The sequence below is a fragment of the Theropithecus gelada genome, chromosome 14 (genome assembly GCF_003255815.1).
Source record: "Theropithecus gelada isolate Dixy chromosome 14, Tgel_1.0, whole genome shotgun sequence".
Lineage (NCBI taxonomy): Eukaryota > Metazoa > Chordata > Mammalia > Primates > Cercopithecidae > Theropithecus > Theropithecus gelada.
Genome location: NC_037682.1, coordinates 70,798,006 through 70,815,432, shown reverse-complemented (window position 1 = coordinate 70,815,432; position 17,427 = coordinate 70,798,006). Strand labels below are relative to the sequence as shown.

The 17,427-nt window shown below is 45.0% G+C and overlaps 1 protein-coding gene across 1 annotated transcript in view; it reads left to right on the top strand.

Moving 5' to 3' along the window:
* The window catches only part of TENM4 (teneurin transmembrane protein 4), a 787,121-nt gene that overhangs the window by 628,470 nt on the left and 141,224 nt on the right, over positions 1-17,427 (top strand). Inside the window, exons 13-15 of the mRNA XM_025357209.1 lie at positions 1,686-1,787; positions 3,758-3,952; positions 10,588-10,788. Of these exons, the coding sequence (XP_025212994.1) occupies positions 1,686-1,787; positions 3,758-3,952; positions 10,588-10,788 (498 nt within the window). The remainder of the gene's footprint in view (positions 1-1,685; positions 1,788-3,757; positions 3,953-10,587; positions 10,789-17,427) is intronic.

The window sequence follows — 17,427 nt, the reverse complement described above, 5'->3', positions numbered from 1 at the left end:
GAGTTGCAAATGGCTGTGTCGGTCACAGAGCGGTCAAGGCCTGCGTTTCTCAATCAGGACACAAAAATTAGGGGATCCCATACTATAGATATGCCTTGTTCATTTCCCTGGATTCTGCTGTGGAATAAGTTCCTTCAAGACCCAGATAGCATAGTGTCCTGCAGCAAGGCCAGGCGTGGAGCCCGAAGGCTCGGGTTCTAGTCTTTGCAGTGTTACCTCTTTGATAAAGTATCTGTGGCCTTTCACAGGTCACTTCATTTCTCTCAGCCACCTGTTTTTGTTGTTGTTGTTGTTGTTGTTGTTGTTTTAAGTAAAATAGGAATAACAATATGTGTTTGTCAGGTTTGGTGACAGTGAAATAAGATAAATTTTGTGGAAATACATGGCACGAAGAAGGCATTCAGCACGTAGTTGCTTCTGTGCTTCATTCCACACCCAACATTATTGAGAAATGAGCTGTTCCAAATAAACATGCATTCCAGATAATAGGTTTACCAACAGGAGCTACAAAACAGTGCCTGACTTTTGATTAAAATCTTTCTGAAATTGATTCCATATTTTCTTGACCTGTCACACAGAGCATGTACCAAATGTAGGAGGAGTTAGAGAAAGAACATCTCTGCAAAAGGGGGGGATGACAGACAGCGTGTCTGGGGCTGTAAGTAATGCAGAGGGAGTAGGAAAGAAACCTTTTTTTTTTTTTTTTTTTTTGAGACACAGTCTCACTATGTTGCCCAGTCTGCGGTGAAATAGCACAATCTCGGCTCACTGCAACCTCCGCCTCCCAGGTTCAAGTGATTCTGCCACCTCATCCTCCTGAGTAGCTGGGATTACAGATATATGCCACCATGCCAGGCTAATTTTTGTATTTTTAGTAGAGATGGGGATTCACCATGTTGGCCAGGCTGCTCTCGAATTCCTGACCTCAAGTAATCCACCTGCCTCAGCCTCCCAAAGTGCTAGGATTACAGGCATGAGCCACTATACCCAGCCAAAGAAGAAAATTTCTTTGCCTCTGGAAAGAGCTTGGATTTTTTTCATCTCAGCAAATGGGGAGCACTTGAAGTGTTTTAAGAAGGAGAGTGATAGAATAAGATTTGTTTCAAAGAAATCACTTAGGCTGCTGGGTGGTGAGCAGCAAGGGGAAGGCTGAAAGGCCTGCCTCAGGCTGGTGTAGTGGCTGCAGTGAGAGACGGTGGGGGACCTACATGGATATATGAAAAGTCAGAGGTGGGAAAAGACAGATTTGTAAATGCTCAGTAGCTTTATGTAAAAACAAAGTAATGGAATATCAGTCCATTCTGAGAAAAGCATAAAATACAAAAAATATAAAGAAGACTATAAGAATCACCCAATAACACACCATCCAGACAAAACCACTGTTCACAGGTTGAACTGTTTTCTCTCAGTGTTTTTAGCTGAAGAATCTCTAATGTGTTTGGAGATACAAATTTGATTTATAAAAATTTGGTTCAGGCAGAGATTTTCCAGAACTTCTGATGTCAATTGAGCTGTGCTTCCATAAGAGTAAAAGTAACAGAATTTTAACTCCATTCATTCCTTTCAGTGACGGGGCCACAATAGCTCAAATATGTGGGACTTGGTTAACCTAAGGCTTGATTCCTGGGCTCTGTATTTGGGTAAGGAAATTTGTTTTCAACTCTTCTTCTCTTTTCTCCCCCCAGAGTCGGTGGATAACTGCCCCAGCAACTGCTATGGCAATGGTGACTGTATCTCTGGGACCTGCCACTGCTTCCTGGGTTTCCTGGGCCCCGACTGTGGCAGAGGTGAGAACTCTGCATTGGAGCTCTGGATTTCTGCTTCCCAGACCCCTCAGGCAGCTCACTTCTACTTCTCAGAGCAAGTGTAGAATCCAGCCCACCTTCTGATGCCCATGAGAAGGGTCTCCAAGGGCCATTCTCCAGAAGCCCTTGGCGGGAGGTGTGCAGGCAGAGCCATAACCTTGTCAGCCACTGTTATCCATATGTGGATGATTGGGGAGGTCAGGAAAGGAGGGCGAATTCACTGTGGGGTGGTCACAGTGAAGTTGGTGTCTGTTGCTGGGGCAGGTGCAGTGGCAGTGGGGGGTTCTTTTAAAAGTTGATTTCCTCTTACAGGAATGATCATCCCTGGCCATGCATCTTTGAAGTTTATCTTCATGCTAGTGTGATGTCTCTCTGGCCTATAAATGAGGAGTCTGAGGACTGCTCCGTTGCTACCTTCTAACAGCACAGGCAGAATCGGCCAAGACCCCAAGGGGAGGGACTGAGGAGGCCAGGCCACTTTTTTCTACACAGGACCCTAATGGTGCCTGATATTTAGACACAGTCAGTGCCCATGATAAACATTGTGGAGATAATCTAAAAGGCTGCCCACGATCTATCCCGTACTTATGGCCATCATTTCTGTCCTGGAATAATTAACAAGGAAAATGTCAAGGAGATTTGCAATCCTGAGAATTTGGCACTCTCCTGGGAAACTAACATGGCCCCTTCTTTTGTTTTTTACCTTTTCCCTTATTCAGTAGCCATTTGCTTCATGTCTTTTTAGGGATTGGTGCTGTGCTAGGCAAGACCCAATCCTGGGAGCTCTGAGTCTGGTCTCAGAGACAGACAAGTAAATAGACAACTGCAAAGCAGTACAATAATAAGAGAAATACACTATAACACAGTTAAATGCAGGGAGCTTCTATCAGAGTAGAAGGGAGGAGCAGTCTGAGAGTAGAAGGGATGATTTCAGGGAATTCTTCCCAAATGAGGGTGACACTACACCCGAGCCCTGAGGCTTGAGAAATTGTTTGTAAGTAGAAGGCAGAGATGGTTTTCCAGGCCGCGTGAACTATACCCTGCAAGTACTATGCCATGAGAGTCTGTTTATTCTTCCTAATGTGAGATAGACTCAGTTTGAGGCAGCAAAGCTAGCAGCCCCAAGGAAACACAGTGATTACCTGCTGAGTGGTTTAAAAAGGAAAGAAGCCAGGTGGGGGCCAGGGAAACGTACAGAGAGAGATGAGTCATTCCTTCTAACGAGAATTACCGTCTCGTCCCGTATGCACTTAAAGTTAAGAGTCATGTGTAAAAAAGCCTTATTGGATCTTGATAAGACTGGTAAGTACTTATACCACAATGCAGTATAATTTATTTTTATATAGTATCCTTCGTAGAGAAGATCACAAAACCCTTTACGCTAAGAGGCAGAATGAAAAGATAATACTTTAAAGAGCCAAGTTGGGCTCTGCTCTCCTCTTGAGGGGACAGTGGTGTATGGGGCTGGAGTGGAGGCCTGAAAGGCAAGGGAAGCTGAGATTTGCTGGGTTAAAGAGGACAGTAAGTGGCGCTGCAGATGAGGTGTAGGGAAGTGCAAGTGGAGTGTTATTAGAGGAGAGCGCTGGAGGAGGGATTCAGGGCAGGCAGGAGGCCCAGCCACTGGCTTTTCCAGTAAGATGGAGGAACAGACTGAAGCTTCCTGTCTGAGGTTCCCGGCAGCCACTGTACCCCATCAGCAATATGAAGGGGATGGGGTTAAGTGAATACCTACCCTGCCAGGCCCTGCACTGTGCACCATCACCTACAAATCTAGATGTATTTAAAATGGAAAGAAATAAAGCAAGAGAAGACAGATGGGAACACATGGGTGTTTGTGGCAACATAATTGAGGCTACTGGTCAAGCCAGGCAGGACAAGAGGAGGAAGGGACAAAGGCAGTTGGGGTGTGCTGGACATTGATTCATGCCAGACTTCCGGTGCTGTCTCCCCAGCTTCCTGCCCCGTGCTCTGTAGCGGAAATGGCCAGTACATGAAGGGCAGATGCCTGTGCCACAGTGGCTGGAAAGGCGCCGAGTGTGATGTGCCCACCAACCAGTGTATTGATGTGGCCTGCAGCAACCATGGCACCTGCATCATGGGCACCTGCATCTGCAATCCTGGCTACAAGGGCGAGAGCTGTGAGGAAGGTAAGACTTGCAGTTGGCAGCTCCGGCCAACTGAAATAGAGGCTGGCACATAGTGCCAAGAGGGTGATCAGGGAGCAAGGGAAGCCTCCTGAGCCATTCTGTGACCCCATCTCCCCAAGCCAGGAGCCCACCCACCAAGCGACAATAACTAATCTAAAGGAAGAAGTCAAACACATCAGAGTCCTGGTCAGTGAAGGGGAGAAATGTCATGTGTCGAGCACTTACCATATACAAGGCTGTGCTAGAAGCCTCGTGTCATGTAATTCGAACCTTAATTAGGGAGGAGTAGTCATCTCTACTTTATAGTTGGGGATTCTGAGACTCAGAGGGTTGAATAACTTGCCCAAGGACACATGGCTAGTAGATGGCAGAGCTGGGTTTGAGCCCAGTCGTTCTGGCTTCGTAGTCCAAGTTCTTTTCACTCCCCTCTAGGCTCATCTGCTCATTTTTAATCTCCATTTCTGAAGTGTGATTCTATTATAGGCCTCCAAACTCTGCCCTCTTTCACCACACTCGTGTGTGTGTGTGTGTGTGTGTGTGTGTGTGTTCATGTGTATGGCTCTGCAGGGCCCATGAGCATGCCTCTCTCCTTTATAAAATAAATATATGGTTGTGTAGATTGAGGCTAGAAAAGTGAACTGTTGATTTAACATTAACATCTGTTCTTTACTAGAAAATCCAACCAGGTGAAATAAATGAAAATTTCTATTTCACAAATGAAGAAACTGAGGCCCAGGGAAGGGCAGTGACTTGCCCAGGGTCATAGAACTGACTAATGGCAGAATTGGGATTCAGCCCAGGTCTCACTTCAAATCCAGGACTCTTCCTTCTTGACTGCATGGTGTTTCCAGCTGAGAGGAAGAGCCTTATTCGCAAGCAATGTAAAGTAGCTGTTAAAAGTGCACACTCTGGAATCAGATATAGGTTTGCATCCTGGCCCTGCCACTAACTAGCCTCAGTTCCCTTGTCTATAAAATGGGAATGCCTTCCTCTGAGGGCCATTGTGAGGATTGAATTAAATGACCCATGTAAAGCACTTAGCTCAGTGTCTGACACATAGTAAACGCTCCATAAATGTGAGCTCTTATGTTATTAGTATTATTCTGGGGACAATTGAAGCACATTTCCTGTTTCACCCCAGTCACTTCATCCAAGGTCTTTTGAAATGGTTGGAATTTCCCGTTTGAAACGGATGGATGATGCTGTGCGCCTGTCATTACCTCCCATTCTCTGCCATCTAGCACCCTGGCACCTTCCCCAGTGGCTAGAAGAGGCTCCAAGGAGAGCTGATCTTCTAAACCATTTACTGCTTAACAGAGAGCCCCTCCCAGGCATCATTTGCTCTAAAAATAAAACAGAATGTTAACAGGCCCATTTTCAAAGAGTGGGGAACAAGAAGAGATTAGTGTCTGAAAAGCATCGCCTCTCTGAGACAAGCTGTATATAAACCTCAAGCGTGGCTGGAAGTCCTGATTCAGACCTGTTAACTTTGATGGGGATTACTTTGGGCTGTCTGACAGAGAAGGAACGCCAACCCCTGGAACAAAGGAACTGGGCCTTCTTAGCCAGAGAATGGTGACCTTCATCTGCTGTCCCTTTTTATTTGAGTCACTTGAGGTGAAGACCCTGAGAAGGAAAGAGAAATAAAGAGGAGATTCCTCTTGAAACTGTGAGCTGCCTCCAATCCCACCCATGTTGTGTGGGCCAGGAGAAGGCAGTTGTCCTTTCCCAGATGATCTGGCGTCGCGCAGCGCCCCAGAGCTGCAGCGTTATTTATAAGAGAGAAAAAAATGTTTGGGAACTTTGATTTACATTATCTGTTTGAAAAGAAATGTTCTCACCCCTGCTTTCTTTTCTGAGGAGGGCCATCTGGTACTGATTCCCATTATTATTTCTGTTTCTCTGGTGAAGCTTCACTGCGTTGTCCTTGTGTTTATAACGGGGTTTTCTCGGGGCCTTTGTCCTCGACCATTCTCTTCCCCTCCTCCGTCTGCTCTGTGCTACGGGTTTCACTGTGTTTATAAAACATCAGCTAACAAGCTCACTTTTTTTCTCCCCATTCCTTCTTCTGAAGTTTATTGCCCCATACTTTTTAAAGCTTGAACGGAGCCAGTAGGACACTGGGAAGGAGTTGGGGGAGGAGCAGAAAAGAAAAAACCTAGACCTTTCACAGTGAAAAGTGAGACCCTATGTTTTTGGTCCTGCAGAGCGTCTAATAGCTTGTGTGGTCACTGAAGCGTGGCATGTTTTGGGGGAAAGACCTGTGTCTGCAGCCTGGTCATGCAGGCCTCATCATTTGTTAATGGGCTATGCTTCTGCCAGAAATTTTGTCTTGAATGGCAAGCTCTGCAAGGGGAAAAAACAACTGTTTGGCACATCTCTAAGTGGAAACTCAGTTAGGCTGTCTTCCAGACAAAGGCCAGTTCACCTCCCTAACCACTGCTCGTACTCCTTCATCACAGCTCCTTTCCACCCCAAGCTGGCCGCTTCTCCCCACTTTGCACACAGCTCCTTGGGAAATCACTGTTGTTCCTGAAGTTGTCCCAGTGTGATGGGAAGAAGTCAACTTTAATCACCACCCCAGAGGCTCCAGAATGCAAAGGCAGAGGCAGAGTCTACCTACCACCTCTTTGGCAGAGCATGATTGTGGCATAGATACTGGCCCTGTAGGATCAGTAGAGCACAGGGACGACGTCTACCCAGCCCCAGCAGGAACCTCCACTGATTCAGCCCGATTTCCGGGAGCTGCCGTCCCTCCTGAGATGCAGTCTTCCTTAAAACTTCCCTCCCGCTCCACAATCACTTGGCCCAGTTGACCTTCAGAAGCACAGATTAATTGTCTGGAGGTAGCCTCTCATCAGTTCCTTCTGATCTTTGTTCTCTGCCTGGACCATCTGCTGGGAGTGTAGGATTCACTTTGCTGATTCCTGGGTCTTTCCTGAGACTCATTACATCTAAGGAAGCACAGGCCTGTGCCACCCAGAGCCTCTTGCTGAACTTGGCACCCTCCCAGCCTGCTTGCTAATGATGGAGATTTATAGGTTCGACCTCAAGCGTGCCCTGGGATTCTCAGAGACAGTTTCAACCCAAAGTTGAGGTTCAGGCACTTACAGAAAAGGAAATACCTTTATTGGCCTCAGGATAGGAATTGCTGAGTTGTTTCCTGTCAAATTGGAAAGCTCTCTGGGTCTAGGGGATTGTCATAGAAGCCTAATGGGCCAGAATAATCCTTCTGAGGTTCCAAGATCTGAGGCAGGTCATGAGAATTTATTGCTATTATTACATTTATTATTTTTAATTATCAGGAATTCCAACAGGTCATGCTCTAACCATTTTTGAATGGAGTCCAGAGACTGCAGGAGAAGAGATTCTTTGCCTTCATTTGACTTCATTAATCCTCCACATTGCTCTATTTCTTTTCTTGTTTTGATTTCTATTTTTAAGACATTTTTTGTGTTTATATAAGTATATATGCATGCATGTATTTCTGAACCAGTAAGATTGTAAGGGGAAATGGCAAGAGGCCTAACCAGGAAAGGGTGATTCAAATTTAAATTCTTCCATTTGCCATACTACTGTGTGATCTTGGGCAAGTTATTTAACCTCTCTGTGCTTTCTGTTTCCTCATCTATCAAATGAACATAATAAAAGTAGCTACCTCATACTTACATTGTTAGGATTAAATGAGATAATGTCTATAAAATGCTTAATAGCAAAATATGGCACAGAAGAGGGAATAAATTAATGCTAATTGTTATTGTGATCATTACTGTGTTATTACCAAATAATCACTCCTGAACCCTGATCATCTTATTTATCATTTAGGTTATTAGGTTGAACACCTTTAAGACCCTAAAGAGCAAAATAACTTTCTTAATAAGCTAGTTCTCAAAATAAATGTTCCCAGAATATTGCCACTTATAAAGTTTTTGCCCATTTGTATCTGTGACTCTTATATACCCAGCCTGGGTTTCCCAGTCTTTTATGTAAAAATCAAATATACTGGGTTATAAAATATAATTAATAAATACATTTAAAGGATGTCTGAATTATAAATGAGCTCTGACCACAGTTTGCCCCAAGCTATGCTACTGAATGTCCTGATAGGATGAGAAGATAACTTCTTTGCAAAAGTTTATACAGTCCTTTGAAATCATAACGTCATTTGCTCCTCGTAGCAACCTGAGAAGTCAGTAGTCAGTATCTTTACCATACCTGCTTTATAGATGGGAAGCACAGAGCAGTTATGTAATTGGACCATGGACCTAGAACCAGTACATTTTGTCCCTTGACCCTTGAACCTAGGTCCTCAGAGGCCAAATGGAGAGCTTTTTCTTCTGCAGCTTAGGGCTCCCTCGTGAGTTCCTATTAGGAGGGGCCTGACCATGCTCATCACAGTGCCATCAGCACCCTTTCTCCAACAGCTACATGTTGCCCCTCCTCCCTAGGATACCACCGTCCCCTCACAATTACAAAATGAATAGAATCCCTACCTCCCTAAAGAGAAAGACAGACCTGACAACTTTTTGGTAGTGAAAAAACATGAATCGACCTCCTTTACCAATGCTGTCGTCTCTCTGCCACCTATTGCACTTTCCATATGAACTGGAGCCACTTCAGTTAATTCTCAGTACTCTTCTCCTTTTCCGTGCAGTGCTTTGCAGAAGATCAGAGGTCTCTGTTAATGTTGTTGTAGCCCCGTAACTAAAGCTTTGATTAGGGAAAGTCAACCCCTGATAGAAATATTAGCCTCAAGATCAGACAGAGCTTCAGATTCTTCTCTGGATGTGGAGTAATTGGAACCCTTGTGCACTGCTGGTGGGAATGTAAAATGGTAGAACCACTATGGAAAACAGCGTGATGGTTCCTCAAAAAATCAAAAATAGAATTTACCATATGATCCAGCAATTTCATTTCTGGGCATATACTCAAATGAATTGAAAGCAGAGTCCCAAAGAGATATTTGTACACCCGTGTTCATAGCAACCTATTTATAATAGCCAAAAGGTGGAAGCAACCTGAATTTCTATTGACATATGAATGGACAAACAAAATGAGGTATGAACATATAATGGAATATTATTCAGCCTTAAAAAGGAAGGAAGTTCTGGCCATACCACAACATGAGTGAACCTTGAGGGCATTTTGCCAAGTGAAATAAGCCATCACAAAAAGATGAATACTGGATGATTCCACTTACATTAAGTACCTAGGGTAGTCAAATTCATAGAGATAGAAAATAGAATGGTGGTTGTCGAGGGCTGAGGGAAGGGGGAAATGGGAAGTTGTTTAATGGGTGCAGAGTTTCAGTTTTGCGAGATAAAAAGAGTTCTGGAGACAGTGGTGATGGTTGCCCTCTAGTATCCACGTCCTTAACACCACTGACTTGTACACTTAACAGTGGCTAAGGTGGTAAATTTTAAGTTATGTGTATTTTACCACAGTTTTAGAAATCAGGAAAAGAATTCCTCTCTGGCAGAGTTTAGCTGTGTGATCTGGCATAAATTATTTACCTCTCAGAGCCTCAGTTTTCTCATCTGTATCTCACTGGGTTACTGAGATAACTGAATCTGAGAGTGTATATAAAGTGCTTAGAGTGTAAGCACAGAGCAGATAACCCACAATGTATCTCTCTTTTCCCTCTTTCTCTGTTGGTCTCTTAAGACCACTTTGACCCTGGGCCCTGGGAGCACTAAAGGGCTGCCTGGCTGTGAGCCACCACTATGTGACTCACCTATCACGTGAGGAGAAGCTGCGCAAAGTCAGCACATATTGAAGTATTTGCCCTCAAGAAAGTGAAGTTTTTTATTATCGTTTTGCTTGTTTGTTTTTTAGAGACAGAGTCTTGTTCCACTGCCCAGGCTGGAGTGCAGTGGCACAATCATAGCTCATTGCAGCCTTGACCTCCTGGGCTCAAGCAATCTTCCTGCCTCGGTCTCCCAAGTTGCTGGGACTACAGGCATGTGCCACCATGTCTAGCTAATTTTTTTTTTTTTTTTTTTTTGTAAAGACAGGATCTCACTGTGTTGCCCAGGCTGGTCTCAAACCCCTGGCCTCAAGCAATCCTCCCACCCCAGCCTCCCAAAGTGCTGGATTACAGGTGTGAGTCACCATACCTGGCCAGGAAAGTGAAGTTCATATCAATCTCAAGAATTCGGGGAAGATGATAAAATCTAATGGAATTAAATTTCAAAATAAATTCTCATTTAAATTAAGGAAATCTATTTTAGTATCATGCTCACATAAATAAGCCCACGTTATGAAGTGATAATAAAAGTTTGTTCTATGAAGATTTATTAAACACCTCCTGTATGCTAGGTACTGTTCTAGGAGGTAGAGATTCAGAAGTGAATGAAACAGAGTCTAGTAGACATAAAGTACTATGCTAATGCTTGAGGCACGTTTCTTACTGTGTCCTCCCCACAAATGAAGAGATAGGGATTTCTACCTGGGTGGAGTTGAGAAGCCAGGTCTGCTATTTGCCACAGTACTGCTCTCACCTTACTAAGGGGCCTCTGCATCCTTCTACCAGAATGTGTGAAGCCCCTTGGTCACAAAGCTAAGTAGTTTGCTTAAAGAAGCCTCACCTTTGCTGGTCAGATGCTTACCTATGTTCTCCTTCCTCCATCTCACAGTGGACTGCATGGACCCCACATGTTCAGGCCGGGGTGTCTGCGTGAGAGGTGAATGCCACTGCTCTGTGGGATGGGGAGGCACCAACTGCGAGACCCCCAGGGCCACATGCTTGGACCAATGTTCAGGTCACGGAACCTTCCTCCCGGACACCGGGCTTTGCAGCTGTGACCCAAGCTGGACTGGACACGACTGTTCTATCGGTAAATGCAGGGGGATGAAGGGTGGGTGGAGGAGGAGTGGGGGTTGGGAGGAATGAGGGGTGGGGTGGGGAGGCTGGGGAGAAGAAGCATGGGTAGAGGCAGGGGATTTCCACAGTGACATGGTCACCATTCAGTCCTGATCAGGGACGTAACTGTTCCCAATCACGTAGCAATGCATTCCCCATGCCTCTGAGTGCTATTCTTCTTTCTCTGAATTCTAGCCTTCAACACCTCTACTCTTAAAGAGAGGATTCAAAAATTACATCCTTACATCATTCCTTCCATAGTAGTGGCCCTGAGATTCCAAACTACCCCTTAACAATGGAACTTATAATTATAGATGTGTTTCACTGAAATCTCATCTCATGCTAAGACATTATCCCTGGAGGCAAGGCCATAGGAAAAGTGTTCCTAGGTAAGCTCTGTCGGGGTGGGCTTTATAGGATGCATGTCCCAGCCATCAAACCCTTTGGTTTCACCCATTTCTCAGAATGAAGTCCAAACTCAGTGTAGTGTTTAGGGTTCTTTGGGATCTGGCCCCCACCTGCCCTTCTAGCCAAATGCTCTGTTAGTCGCCAAGCTCCGTGAGGGTAGCAAACATGCCTTGTTCACCTTCGGAGCCCCAGGACTCAGCATGGCCTGACCCACAGCACCTGCTCAATAAATAGCAATGAATGAACGCATGAACACATGATTGACTGTGTTCTTGATTGTGGCATTTGGTTCATCACAGGGTTTGTACATATAAGGTACAAAGGATAATTATGTCGGCACCCTTCTGTTTGAAAACACTATGATTTACAGGATCTTTCAACGTGAGGATTACATAGGAACATACATGAGTCACCTAGCACAGTACTGGTGTATAGCGGGTTATGGTCACATCTAATCTCTCATTCAATCTGCGCAAAAACCCTACAAGAAAGGTGTCAGTTATCAATGTTTTACCAATTTACATAATACTTTAACCAGTGAATACTTACTGAGCACCTACAGTATACCAGGTACTCTTCCAGTCAGAGAGGATGAAGAGACCAAAGAGTCCCTGCCTTTGTAGAGTGTGCATTCTGGGCAAGGGGAGGGGAACAACAGCAACAAAATGAAGAGAAGTAAACTGAGAAAGAAACTAAAGCTTGGAAAAATTTTAAGTGATCCTGCCCAGGGACAAAAAGCTAAAAAGTGATAGCATCTCCAGTTATGCTTTTTTACTCAAAATCATTTTCCTCTGCGCTCCACACTATTTAAACAAAGTGAGGCTCAGATTAGCTCATTATGTTGTGTATTAACAGTTCTGGCTGTGACCAAGAAAGATGGTTGAGACCTTTGGCAGAAATGAGATCCATGCAGCATTCATGCCTTTGGGATACTTTGAATTACCTTTCCCTGTTGAATAGAGAATTGATGTTCAATGCACAATCTAAATTGGACTTTTATCCTTGTTTGCAAAGCTCGTGGAAAGACATGATTGTAAGCACAGATGTGCAGGGTCTTAGGAATAATTCTTTTTATATAGCTCTGTTTATAGCGATATAGTAAATGGTCCTCTTAAAGCTATGCTGGCTTGCATTGTTGGTTATGTGGCCACAAAGCTAATTTATGATAGGTATATAACTGCGTCTTGCACTGTTAATCCCTGATGAAACCCCACAGCATCTGAGGAGGTAGATATAACTTTGGATGAGATTACTAAGTATTCTTTAGTTAGCTCGGTAAACAGAAACAACAGAACTATTAGAAGGGACTTTGAATAGAATTATGAGATCTCCTTTTCCTCAGTCCTGGCTATACCACTCCCCATAACTGGTATCAAACACATATGTGTCCTTATGTGCAAAGGCAAGAGAGAACCATGTGATGAGGAAAGTCCCTGAGTCAGACAGATCTGGGTTCAAATCTTGGCCCTGCTACTTACTAATTATAATTTTGGGCAAGTTACTTTACCCTTTGAACCTATAAAGTGGAGATAATGATAGTACCTACCTTCTGGAGTTATAGTGAGAATTATTTAAGAAAATGAAAGACTGGGCACGGTGACTCATGCCTATGATCCCAGCACTTTGGGAGGCCGAGGCAAGTGGATCGTGATGTCAGGAGTTTAAGACCAGCCTGGCCAAGATGGTGAAACCCCCGTCTCCACTAAAACTACAAAAATTAGCCAGGCGCGATGACAGGCACCTGTAGTCCCAGCTACTTGGGAGGCTAAGGCAGGAGAATTGGTTGAACCCGGATGGCAGAGGTTGCAGTGAGCCAAGATCGTGCCACTGCACTCCAGCCTGGGCAACAGAGTGAGACTCCGTCTCAAAAAAAAAAAAAAAAGAAGGAAAAAAAGATTTGGCGCATTATATGAGCTCAGTACCTGTTAGCTTTGTTATGATGATGATTGAAACACTCATTGTAGAGCACTTGATATTAACAAAGACATTTGATAATAAGACGTAAGATGAAATCCCTTTCAGAAATATAGATTCTAGTGTTTAAATCTCTAGCCTATAAATGACTGGAAGGGTCCCATGATTGCCACAAGGCCAGGAATTTAAAAGGCAGCTTTAAAAGTATTGTAAAAGTATTGGCCGGGTGCGGTGGCTCAAGCCTGTAATCCCAGCACTTTGGGAGGCCGAGGCGGGCGGATCACGAGGTCAGCAGATCAAGACCATCCTGGTGAATACGGTGGAACCCCGTCTCTACTAAAAATACAAAAAAAATTAGCCGGGTGTGGTGGCAGGCGCCTGTGGTCCCAGCTTCTAGGGAGGCTGAGGCAGGAGAATGGCTTGAACCCGGGAGGCGGTGGAACTTGCAGTGAGCCAGGATCGCGCCACTGCACTCCAGCCTGGGCGAGAGAGCGAGACTCTGTCTCAAAAAATAAAATAAAATAAAATAAATAAAAGTATTGTAATAGTAAAAACAATTGGTGTTTGTTGAGTGTCCCACAGCACACTAAGATGTTTCACACAGTAACACACACCCTGCGCAACAGCAGCCCTGTGAGGTTGGGATGACAGGTACGGTATTGCCCCCGTTCCTGTGATGAGGCTAGAGGAGTGGCCGTGACTTGCGTGAGCTATGCTGGTGAGGGAGGAAACTGGGAGTCAAGGCCTGGCCCCGCGCTGGGGCAGCCTGCTTCCCAGCACTCCCCACAGGCCACGTTCCTCCTCAGCTGTCACTTTGCCTCTGGAAACTGGTTTGAAGGAGAATGAGGGCGTTTCGACTGTTCTCTCTCCTCAGCCCCTGCTGTGCAGGAACTGCTGGCCTGGGTTCCAACCTGCTTCTGCCACATGTTAACTGTGTGACCTTGGCAAGAAACTTCACTTTTCTTGACTTCAGTTTCCTCATCTGAAAAATGGAGATAATAATAGTACCTACCTCAGCGTGTTATGTAATCATTAAAGTACATCATTTTTCTATGACGTAGAACAGTGTCTGTCATAGAATAAGCACTTAATGTCTTTCTACCACCTCCCTTCCAAGGGCACTTTCACTGAGTGAAAGCTGTTTTAAAACTACTGAGTTTTTGCAGTGAAGCCAAGCAAGGAATGCCTCTTTGCCTGGATTCACTAAAGCCAAGAAACTATCTTTCTGTTTAGGGAGTTAACTACAGGGCACAGAACAGACACTGGGCTTTTTGGGGGAAGAGTTGCTCCCCACTCATTGAATGGCTTCAGCATGTGGCTTAACCCTCTAACCCTTAATTTTCCCTTAGGTAAAATTACTTTATAGAATCATTGTGAGGATTAGGTGAGGAAATATGGGCAAAGTGGTTCTCATAGTATCTGGCACAGCTCACACCCTGGACAAGTGGTAGCTCTAGTCATCTTGCGTATGCTGCTTGTTGCCTGGCATGGCAGGGCTGGCACAGACACTGCCCAGTCCCTCCCATCAGGAGCTGGAGGCCAAACGACAAATCCCAAGTGATCCTTGCACCATCAGCATTGGTTCTGGGTTCCTGGGTTGGCAGAGATGGGCCCCTGCTGCCTGCTGCCTCCCAGGAGGGAACACTGACTATTCCCTGAGATGAGTGTCTTGCTGTTTGGCACCAAGAACAGGATTTAATGAAAGCAGCTTAAATCAACATGCCCTGCACTCAACAACCAGCCCTGTATTGAAATGTGAGCTGACAAGTTCCCCAGCACGTTGGTTAGGTTTGTGGAAACAGTGAAGTCAGATTTTATACAAGTGTTTACTCAGTTCCCTGGCTTCCTGGCAACTTGGCTTCCAGTCTCATCTCAGAAATTCCTCTTTCAATCCAGCCTCATGCATGTGGTCTTCCTTCCTGATAAACCACATGACATAACTGTTGGAACAGATTCTTATGGCCCAGAAGAGCATAGGACATAGACCCCAGTGGGACTTCACTTCCTGAGTCATTTGGGAAGATGATCCTGATCATGGTGGTGGTAGTGATGGTGGGGAGGTGGCTACTGCTGTTGCTGTTAAACAGATAGAAAAGAGTTGGAGAGGGGGAATGACCGGCCCTAAGTGACTCAGCTTACCAGTGGCAGTCTGAATTAAATCCAGGCCCTTTGTTCCCAAGTCCTCAGCTCTTGCCTCATGCCCCCTTTGTATCCAAAGAGGTGTTCGTATGGCCAGTCTTATCTTTCTTTCTGACAAGCCACAGGATAGAGTAACAAAGAGCCATCCATTTCTTATATTTAGCATGTACCAGGCACTGAACTAAGTCCTTTGCAACCTTATCTTAGTTAAGGTTCATAAGAACCCTGGGAAGGAAGTATTACTAGTATTACCATGTCCAGATGAGGAAACTGAAGCTCAGAAAGATTAAATTACATATCGGCATCCCTTTTCCCCCAACCCTCACCCGATTAATAAGTGGCGGAGTCCAGATTCAAACCGGATCTGGCTCCAAGGTCTCTCCTAAACACTATGTTATATTGACCAATGTATTCTAATCTCTCTCTCTCTCTCTCTCTCTCTCTCTCTCAGTCTCTCTCTTTCTCTCTCTCTCTCACCAAGCTGTGAACTCTGTGAGAGTCAAGGCCTATCAGTATAGGTCAAGGCCTATCAGTATCCCTAGCATAGGGCCAAACATGCATTAGGTTGTCGGTGATTATTGCATGAATGACTTAACCAGTGAATAGTCAAAGAAAGAAAAAGAGCCCACTGGGAACACAGGGAAGAGAGGGGCTGCAGCCGAAAGCTCTGTCCAGGAAGATACCAGCCCACTACCTGAGAGTGAACCTAATCGCTTCTTTCAGGACTCCACCTCTTCCCTGCCTCCACACAAGCCCCTTCCCTCCCACTCCCCACACAGTGCGCTGGGCTAACACCAAATCTCTGCACTCCTTGTCTGTCACTTCCCAGACCTAGATCATGTTAGTTTCTTGTGCAGTGCCAGCCAGCCAGAAGGCCTCCTGGACAAAAGCTGGCATCATTTCACCTCCTTCAAGCCATCTTCCCCAGGGAGCAGGCCTGCTGGGCTGGATGCCTCATCAACATTTACATAAAGGGGTACACTCAGCAGCACTGCTGAGCAGAACAGCTCCTCCCATCTCCCCTTCCGAGTGCTTTAGTTGGCTTTTCACCTTCTTGGCTCAGAGCTGTCTCAGAAAAGGGAAAGAATTTAATCTCTTTGAGATGGTCCTTAGAATTGGAAAGGCTCGCCTTTCTTTCAGAGCTTAATGGCTTCTTTTTTTTTTTTTTTTTTTTTTTTTGAGACGGAGTCTTGCCCTGTCGCCCAGGCTGGAGTGCAATGGCGTGATCTCAGCTCATTGCAAGCTCCTCCTTCCGGGTTCACGCCATTCTCCTGCCTCAGCCTCCCGAGTAGCTGGGTCTACAGGCGCCCGTCACCACGCCTGGCTATTTTTTTGTATTTTTAGTAGAAATGGGGTTTCACTGTGTTAGCCAGGATGGTCTCGATCTCCTGACCTTGTTATCCGCCCACCTCAGCCTCCCAAAGTGCTGGGATTACAGGCGTGAGCCACCGCGCCCAGCCAGAACTTAATGGCTTCTAAAGATTTTAGACTTTGTGGCATTTTCCATTGTACCGTTTCAAAAGCCATCCCTTAGACTCATCATTTGCCCCTGTTGGTTCTCCCTCAGGTCTTCCTTCCCCACCCTCACCCCCATAGCCTCTCTCCTCAGCCTTATAAATTTATTCCTCATTTCCACTGCTATATGAGCTCTCTAGTCTTGTCTCTCATAAATGACTTTTATTTGAGAGGGCCCTCTCACTATATTTTATTCCTTAGGGTTGCTGGCTCACAGAAGCAGTACATGGCAGAGATTTTGCCTGTAAAATGCTCATGCTGTGGGTTTATGATTCTTATCATTTGATTGCAATTGAGTTTCATGGAATAACAGGTGAAGATGTTTTAGAGATTCAGTGGCATAGGTTTGGAGGTAACATGTGCTGTCAGCAAGAATTGCAAGAAATTTGGAGTAGGACCAGGCTAGATTTTCAAGACTCAGCTTAAGCATAGACTATGGCTAATGACACCTGCCTTGCAGGGTTGTTTTCCAAATCAGATTTAACATGTATATGGTGGCTGCATTCAGTAAGCAGTCAATAAATGAAGTAGTTGTATATAGTTTTAGAATGCATGATTAGATTTAAATTATCCAAACAGTCCTTAGACTCTAACAAATTTAATTCTTTGGACAGTTTGTACAATGAAGGTTTGGAGC